The 9,711-nt window shown below is 36.8% G+C and overlaps 1 protein-coding gene across 1 annotated transcript in view; it reads left to right on the forward strand.

Annotated features, from left to right (window-relative positions):
• The window catches only part of SUZ12 (SUZ12 polycomb repressive complex 2 subunit), a gene marked incomplete at its 5' end in the record, with an annotated part of 49,060 nt that continues 39,349 nt past the window's right edge, over window positions 1-9,711 (forward strand). The window contains 4 exons of the mRNA XM_004707339.2: window positions 1-67; window positions 2,303-2,349; window positions 2,433-2,497; window positions 6,765-6,833. Of these exons, the coding sequence (XP_004707396.1) occupies window positions 1-67; window positions 2,303-2,349; window positions 2,433-2,497; window positions 6,765-6,833 (248 nt within the window). The remainder of the gene's footprint in view (window positions 68-2,302; window positions 2,350-2,432; window positions 2,498-6,764; window positions 6,834-9,711) is intronic.

The following is a 9,711-nucleotide window of genomic DNA, read 5'->3' on the forward strand; positions in this document are numbered from 1 at the left end:
CCGGTGAAGAAGCCGAAAATGGAGCACGTACAGGCTGACCACGAGCTTTTCCTCCAGGCCTTTGAGAGTGAGTGTGTCCGGGGCGTGGAGGGCAGGGATCACCACCTAGTGCGGCTTCGGGGGACGGGACGCTCCTGTTGGGGGCCCCCGGGAGCCCGCTCGGTTGGGGAGTGGAGGGAGAGGTCGAGGCGGGGATAGTCCCGGTTCAGGGTTGGCGCCTGGAGGGGACCTGAAGTCTGGGGCCTTTGGGGGAGGTGAGCGCGGGGTCCGGGGCCGGCCCGGGCTCCCCGAGGGTCCCGCCGGGCGCCCGGGCACTGGGGGCCACGCTCGGGGCAGGCGGCCCCCAGCCGCGGCTGCGGGCAGAGCCGGAGCACGAGTTCGGGTTTTCTTTCTTGCCGTTCGGACGGTGCAAGTCCCGCCGTTCGGTGGTGGGTGGTGAGAGGCAAAAGGAAGCCCGGGGAGCGACCGGGGCCGCCAAGCCAGCCCAATTGTCACGAGCCGGCACTGCCGTCGCCCTCCCTCGGGGCGGCGCGTTCACCTGGCTCGCGTGGGGGTGCTCGGATCGTTTCACGTGCTACCCACCCATTTTATGGGTCCCGAAACTGAGCCGGGGAGTGCCTACGCGCCTCGCTTCCCGGGCCCTGGGTCTCTGCACTCGGCTTCCTTCTGGAACCTTTTCTTCCGTCAATTTTGCGTTTGGAGGTCAGGTTCGGGTCGAAGCGGGGACCGAATTGGGCCAGGGGAGCCCGGTGTGTTATGGAACAAACAATGGAACTTGTAAAAAACCAGCATCGCGACTCTCAAATCCACCCCTTGCTTTTCCTGTCGGCCGTAGGAGCCTTATTGTTTTCCTTTTCACTTGTGTGTGGACGTGCGAGTTTGGGTGTTTTTTCGCAGCGAAATAGCTTCCAGAAACTTGAATAAACCCGGCCCTAGCAGTGAACGGGCTTTATTTACAATTGTACCGTGGCATCTGTTCAGGGCATGGTATCAGCTGGGCTGGGAAAGCCGACTTACATTGTTTGATACCTTCCTTGCCTTCTTCCTGGTTGATCCTTCATGAAATTCTAATTGGCATTTTATAGAAGGAATTTCCGTTTTTATTGACGTGAAGGTCGAGCCTCCTTGAGAGACAGATTCACACTTATTCTCATTTCCTTGCAAAAATCTGGAGCCACTTTACTTGGAAGTGTGTTGAAGAACAGGGACGGGAAACATCCGTGTTTGTAACCCTCTCAAAGATTCCCACCTTTTGGGTTAGTTTGCAGGGAAAGCTGAACTAATTGAAGATGGGGTGGGGATTTTGAACATTCCTTCTAAATGTTTAGAGAAGACAGTCTCCACGAAACTGTTAGGCGTTCTGATGAGTCCACCTTAAAACAGCTGTCACTCAGCGCTGTATATCTGATCACAAACTTGAGTCTGCGCTGGTATTGATTGATCTTGGTTTCTGGGACATTTCACTGTTTTCATTATGGACTAATAGTTAACTCATGGCTCCTTCGGTACTGTTATATTTAAAGAAATGTGATGATACTGATAGTTCATTAATGTAACTGGTGTGGTATGTGCATATACATTATTTTTCATCTAAACCATTCTAGCAAATTAAATTTTAGCTACAGAGCAAGATTGCTGTGAGGATCTGTCAGTTGCTTTTAAAATACATGTTGCTGTGTATTGTGTTGGAATAATATTTACATTGAGCAAAATGGGTATCCGTTTAAACTATAATTAGAATATTCATTAAGGGTTTTAGCTACAGTTTCTTTTTTTCTCTTTTACAGTTTCTAAGTGTTTAATATTGAATTTTAATGTATTTGTAATAGGACTTCTAGGAAAAGTTTCATCCCTTTTTGACTGAGTATTCAGTTTTTAAAAATCATCAATCAGAAAGCAAAATACTTGTTTGGCATCAGGTAGTTGTTTTGTTGACTCTTGACTACATTTCAGCTGCTTTTGGGGAGGAGATTGGTTATAAATAGCTTGTTAGTTAAATTTAACTACTGTTTTCCAGTTCTGTGCATAGGCTAGTTTGTCCAATAGATATTTTAGAAATGCAAGGTTTAAGAACAAGATTATAAAGAACCTTCTATTTAAAGTGAGGAAAATTTCTATGGATGTCATAGCTAGTATATATTTTGATTTTATTGTGCATATTAATTTGGATGTAACATTTACTGTGTGATTTCTGTAGCAGACGATTGATTATATTGGTGATAATACAAGCTGAGTTGATTTTTTTCTGACAAGTGAAAAAGTAAACTGAAATAATGTTTGAAATTTGTTTCCTGTTACCTAGAACCAACACAGATCTATAGATTTCTTCGAACTCGAAATCTCATAGCTGTAAGTAATCAAGCAAATTCAGTATTTTTTTCTTAGAGCTTTATTGTTATTTAATTTTAATATTTTTGAAACTTTTTTTATAGCCAATATTTTTGCACAGAACTCTTACTTACATGTCTCATCGAAACTCCAGAACAAACATCAAAAGGTACATTTTATAAACCTTATTTCAAACTGCCAAAGCATGTTGAAGTTTTGTTTTAAAGAATTATTAATAGATAATCAATATGACAATTGAGGTAGAAGAGTGACTTGTTGAATTACTTGCAAAGTAATTTTTGATGTGATTGTTTTTGTAAATTCTAGTTTATTACCAAGTTCTTTTCCTACTAGAAATTTCAGTAGTGAAATGAATGAAATGATTGGGTTTCTAATGCTGCTGTAATTTAACAGCATCTTGTATGCCTGACAGTAAAGAATTAGCTTCTATAATGTTAAGTTCAGAAAATCTCGTTTAATATTTTTGGTGATGGTCTTAGTGAAAGGGAAATGCTTCTGAAGTCAGGGTGAATGTTCTTGAGTTTATGCTATGCCATGTAGCTTTTTGAGTTATATGTAATAATATAGAATACCAGTTTTTTGTTTTAGATGCAAGATTTTATTTACTGAGCATTTCAAGTGAACAAGTTTAAATTTAAAGGAGATACCTTTCCATTTTAGCATTCAGTTTGTGTGTTATTTTAGTCTTGACAGTAAAATCTTTTCACTCAAAAGAAACAAAACTACTTTGGGGATTCTTACTAGTTATTAAGCAAGCATCACTTTTTCTACATCAAGACTAGTTAAACTTTGTAGATGTACCTAGATTTGTTTTGAAGGATTTCATTGTTAAAATATGTAGTATTCTTTCTGAATCTAAGGAAAGAGCATTGATTATAATTATATAATTTGATTCAGTAGTTGACTTTTTTCTTTCATTAAAGTGTTTTTAATATGGAAGACAGTTGAATTGCTTTTTATGGTGCTGCCTGATTTTAATTTAAAAAACAAGTTATTTTGAAATAAATTTGAGTTAATAAAGATCTATTTAAAAATAAATATTTGACATGAAAGTTCGTAATTTTCCTGTCAGTTTATTAGGCCATTTGTCACATTGTGGGATGGATTTCTGTGGTTTACCAATTAGTAGAGCCAATTTTAAAGATGGGTTTTAAAAACCTATTTACTTAATGTTTGTCATTCAGGTAATTTTAACTTTGTTGAGTTTTGAAGCAATTTATATGCCAAGAAACATATATTAACTCCAACTTAGTTTATTTCTGTACAAAAATACAAAGGAATCACTTACCATATATACTCACCAAATATACCGTAAAAACCTGTCTGGCCTATGTAGCATAAGATTTAATTTTTAACAAGTTATACCACAACTTTAATTTTGATAGTAGTTGGTGTCTTGGAGAGGCTATACATTTAGCCCTGTGATTGTACCTTTTTCCCAAAATGTTTTTGGAATTCTTCTCATAGTATTACAATACTATATAGTATCTATTGTTGGAATAGACTTGTCACTCCTTTGAAGTCATATTCAGTTGCATGGAATAATTTTGTCATTTGTTAAACTCCCTTTATACTCTAGTCTCGTTTCATTGAAGTGTTAAAATTCTGTGGGTTAACACTAATTGGTACAACATAAGTCTAACGGAGGAGAAGGGCCTTTTTTATTGAATTCTAGATTATTTTTTTTACAGTTTTGGTACATAATTCACATATACAATTCAATAGTTCAGGCATATCAAGAAGAATTGTACAATCATTACCATGATCAATTTTAGAACTTTAAAAAAAATGGTTAAATTGCTCTCAAAATGAGTTGTGTAATCACAAATCAGTTCTAGCGCTCCCTCTCCCCTCCCACATATATTGCTTCCTTCCCAATCCTCTCACCTGCCCTGTCTCCCCCTCCACACACATCTCTTGTAAATCCTTTCATCAGTTATCTCTGTTCATCTACTCTTGTGCTTCACAAACTGGAAAACCCAACAGAAACAAAAAGTAAAACCAAAATAAAGTGGTAAGGATAAAATAATAATTATATAAAAATACAAATAATGAGTAAGCAAGAAAAGCCAGGGAAGAAATTTTGTCATGGAAAAAGATCTGACTAGTTACTCTGCAGATGGGTTTTGGGCTCCCACTGTCCTCCATAGCTTATTACGAATTGGGTGTTTATAATTCAAGCTCTGAGACATTTCCCTTCGTCATATTTGAATTTTGTTATTGTCATCTTTGGATCACACAAGCTGGTGTGCTTCTTCCATGTGGACTTAGTTGACTCCTCACTTAGCTGCTTGTTTGAATGAGCTGGGTACCATCTACTCTCTTCACCACACTTTGCTGTATACAGCACCCTTTTCAGTGTTCATTTCATGAAGATGAGTATGAAGCAGGGCCATATTATCAGAACTAACTGTTCTTGGATTGGGGCTTGAGTTAAACGGGGGCCCAGAATCCATCTGCTTGTCCCTGGGGAAATGCACAACTCGGGTTTACTTTGGCAATCCTATTATGAGAAAATCAAAACCCCATAAGACCAACTACATCAGCAGCAACAAACCAACCAGCAAACAAAAGCATACTAACGGCAGGAAAACAAAACCCCATAGACACAAGAAAGTAAACATTGTCAGTCATCCCCCTGGAGTGTAAGACGCTGATAATAATCACTTTTTCCAGTGACCCAGCACTTGGGACACTGACGGTATGAGGAAGCTGTGCAAGAACAGTTGCACCTCGAGCCACAGCCCATGAGTTGTTGCCTACACAGTTCAATTCCCATTCGATTTAGCTCTGTTGACCCTAAGTATGGGGATTGGTGCCAGGGAGAACCTTCCTGGATCAGTTCTTCCAAGCGCAGAACCCTGCCCAGCAAGTCAAAACCTGTCATGACCACTGCAAGGGAGGCATTGAGGTACTACATATTACTAGATTTTTGTGTGAGTTGTTTCTGAACTAGGAATAAAAATATTGCTTTAATTAAAAAAAAAAATCCCCCCTTTTCATGATATTTCATAGTGAATTGAACCCACCAGCCACTTTACTGAAGAAAGATGTAGCAGTGCGGTTCTGTAGAGATTACAGCTTTGGAAACCCTATGGGACAATTCTGCTCTGTCCTTTGGGGTTGCTGTGAGTCTGATGTGATTCGGCAGCTATGACTGACAATAACTATCGCCCTTGTTAAATTTGAGAATAGCCTTACCTTTCTAAAGAAAATAAGTATTTGGTTTTGGGAGAGGGGCTAGTTTATGGTATTTGTGTTTCATTTATTTTTTCCCTAATGAAGGCCAAGATGCCTATGATCGCATCTATTTCAAATGGCTGCTAATATTCAAATCTGTGCACAACTTCATGTTGGAAGAGATGAACCTTGTGATTTATAGTCTCTTGCTTTTCTTTCTACAAATAGAATTTCTTAGTTATTCCTACTTAGTATTCCTACTCACCTGAAACACATTGTACCGATCTACTTTTCCTGTCTTTTAAAAATTGCTATGTATTTATATTAACATTTTTTGTTGATTGTTTTTAATTAGAGTGGTTGATTATAATAGCTGTTTTTGAGGAATGAATAAAAGGTAATTACTAGAATCTATATTCAGGTTTATAAGGTAATAAATTAATGTGCAATACATCCAGCTTTTACAGTCCTAAATTTAAAGAATACATTAGTATAGAGAAACTTTTGTTTCCCATTAATGATTTATTCTATCTTTTTATTTATTTTTAACTTGTCAAGTTAAAAGCTAATAATTTGATTGTTTTGAAGGGCATGTCCCTGGTAACAACCATTTCTTTAATATGACCTAACACTTAACTTTAGCCTTTGCTAATAGTTTCTGTGAATGCCTTAGGAAGTTCAGATATATTTTGTAGGATATCTGCTTTTATGTGCTGATACCAGCATATATATTTGTCAGGCTACTTAATATAATTGTTTTAATATATATATAATTTGCATTTGTTTGGCTCAGTTTAACAGATGCTTGACTACCTACCAAGTACAAGGCACCATGCCAAGCACTACATGGTTTTCTTTGAAGAAAAGCAATCTCTGCCCTTCAGGAGTTATCATCTAGTAGGAGAAATAAAATATTTATACAGGTTTCATATGTAGGAGACTAAATGTCAAAATAAACATAAACCAAGTGCCATGTGTAAGGAGAAATCAATCTAGGTCGGGAGTAATTATAAGAGCTTTCATAGAAACCTTTGGGGCTTGAAAACAACTACTGTACTACAATACACATTTTCTCAAAAAGTGTTCATTGTTACAGCTAACTATCCATAAAATTTTAGTTACTGGAAGGAAGAAAAAGAATCAGTCAGTTTTTCATTTGCATATTATAGTGACAATAAAGTATAGTTTGTTTTTCCAGTTGAGAAGTCATTGTTTTGTTTATCTATTTCTTCCAGGAAAACATTTAAAGTTGATGATATGTTATCAAAAGTAGAGAAAATGAGAGGAGAGCAAGAATCTCATAGGTAAGATAACCGTTCAGTTTACATTAAATGATACAATTTAGGAAATAGGAAAAATTACAGCCATTTTCCTTTTGATCATCTTGATATTATAAGGAAGTTGAAGGAAACCCTGAACACATTTGATCCAAACTTGTACACAAAGCCAGGATTCCTTCTACAGCATCTCTAGCAGGAGTCCTTAAGCCTCCGCTTGCATACCTTCAATGTCAGCTCCAAATGAGAGACTCTTTTTATGCATCTGTCCTTATTTAAATCTTCAAGGAAAAATTCCCAGCTTTATTTTGTTTTTGTTTTAAATCATTTTATTGGGGGCTCCTACAACTCTTATCACAATCCATGCATTCATCCATTGTATAGAGCACATTTGTACATTTGTTGCCATCATCATTTTCAAAACATTTGCTTTCTACTTGAGCCCTTGGTATCAGCTTCTCCTTTTTTCCCTTCCCTCCCTCCCTGCCCTCCCTCCCTTCCCTCCCTCCCTCCTTCCCCCTTCATAATTTTTAAAGTATTATTATTTTTCATGTCTTACACTGTCCGACGTCTCCCTTCACCCACTTTTCTGTTGCCTATTTTGTATTTTTTAAATGCTGTCTTACATGACAGAAATCTGACCCTTTGGACAGATAAAACCTAGTGTGTGTTTTCAAATACGATACACAGAACTAATCGTAAAATCTTCTGATTAGCCTAATAACTGCTTTTAGATATTAGACACCATGTTTTTCTATTTGTTCTTTGATATTTAGGTACTAAAGGAAGTTGAATACTGTTCTAAAGAAAAGCATGAACTTGAGTGGTAGTTGTTTATTCATTGAGTACTTTGGGGAAGAATGTAGAAATGAAAATACTAAGCTTTTAAAATAGAGTAGGAAAAAGTGTTAAATTGGATTTCCTTTGACATTTTAGATACATTTTGCCAACTGAAGTTGTGATATTGATTAATGAATCTTCATTTATGATTTCTCATTGTTTTAGCAACTGGTATAAGAATATATTAATTTTAAAAAGTTTTTAAAGAATATGTGTGTGTATGTATGTGTGTGTATGTATATATATATATATATATATACATACACACACATACATACATATATATACTGGGAGGGTGGAAGGAGGGTGCAGTAGAAAGGGGGAACCAGTTATAGGGATGTACGTATAACCTCCTCCCTGGGGGACGTACAACAGAAAAGTGGGTGAAGGGAGATGTCAGACAGTGTAAGATACGAAGAAATAATAATTTATAAATTACCAAGGGTTCATGAGGGAGGGGGGGGGGGATGAACTGATGCCAGGGGTTACGTGGAGAGCAAATGTTTTGAAAATGATGAGAGTAACAAATGTACAAATGTGCCTGACACGATGTATGTATGGATTGTGAAGAGTTGTATGAGCCCCCAGTAAAATGATTTTAAAAAAAATATATATGTATTTAAAATCATTTTATTGGAGGCTCATACAATTCTTATCACAATTCATATCCATTGTGTCAAGCACATTTGTACATTTGTTGCCATCATCATTCTCAAAACATTTTCTTTCTACTTTGAGCCCTTGGTATCAGCTCATTTTTCCCCTCCCTCTCCGCTCCCCCTTTCCTCATGAACCCTTGAAAATTTATAAATTATTATTTTGTCATGTCTTACAATGTCCGTCTCCCATCACCCACTTTTTCTATAGTTTATATATATTTCTGTAGTTTATATATCTATGTTTATATTTTAAATATGGCCCTTGAATTAGGTGATTCTATGTTTTAATTGTAAAATTGATTTTTTATTGCCTTGTAGGACCGAAGTGTGCTTTGCATTCCATATATAGGTGATCCTTAACTAATAGATTAGTTAGAAGCAGGGTCCCAAATAAATCTTTATTGAGTTTACTACTGCCTAGGAAGAATAAACCAAAAAGAAAACTTGACACTTCATCATCTCCATCAAAGTTTTACCTTCATTATTGTTAAATTTTACTACTATTTCACAGTGAGATTAGTTTTGAGAAGTGCTACATATAACTTAGAGTATGCGCTGTGGGAAAGATTGACTCTACTGGCCAGTTTTCTCTGGTCAATAATTTTCCCACTGTATTTTGTTCTTTTATACAGTAGATTCAATAATTAGGCCAGTATTATAATGGGAGTTTTGTTAATCAATTTAGAATAATCGGAGGGTCATGTAACAATTTTGCTTGTAAGGCCACTTTTTTGATCTTAGAATCTACTTAGGACCAGTGAATTGGCCATTTCACCACCCCAAGATCTTTTGTGAATGCCTGTGTTATTCCCAGAGGCGTTAAAATGAACTGGGAAATTGCTTCACTTGAAGTTTACTATAAGACCTTGTCTTAATAAGTTACTATGATTTTATTCCTTACCTTGAATTGAGTACTGTACTACCCTACTAAAATATCACACAGGGTTGTCAGAAGTATCCTGAAGACCAAGATGTAATGCCATCACTATAAAACTTTGTGTGTAAATTCTGTTCTCTAATTCTTAAGAGAAAATAAAATTTTTGTTGTTGTTCTAAGACATTTAGATACCTTTCTTTCTCTATTCTCTTCCATTCGGGTTCTGTGTGTCTCAGACATAGAGGTCTTACTCAATTTGATTGGATCCTGGACTATGTTTTTTTCAGCAGTTCCAAAATGGTACTGCTTCCATTCTCAAACCCTGTATATTTTATTCCCCCAAGTTTCAGGGGCAATAATGAGATTTAAAAAAATAATAGTAATAGCGTTAAAACCCCTAAATTAAAATAATCAAATGCCAAAACTAATTATGACCTTTCTTTTTTTTTTTTTAACATTTTATTAGGGGCTCATACAACTGTTATCCCAATCCATACACACATCAATTGTGTAAAGCGCATTTGTACAT

Source organism: Echinops telfairi, unplaced genomic scaffold (genome assembly GCF_000313985.2).
Source record: "Echinops telfairi isolate 266 unplaced genomic scaffold, ASM31398v2 ScPeMD7_7458;HRSCAF=8496, whole genome shotgun sequence".
NCBI classification, from domain to species: Eukaryota; Metazoa; Chordata; class Mammalia; order Afrosoricida; family Tenrecidae; genus Echinops; species Echinops telfairi.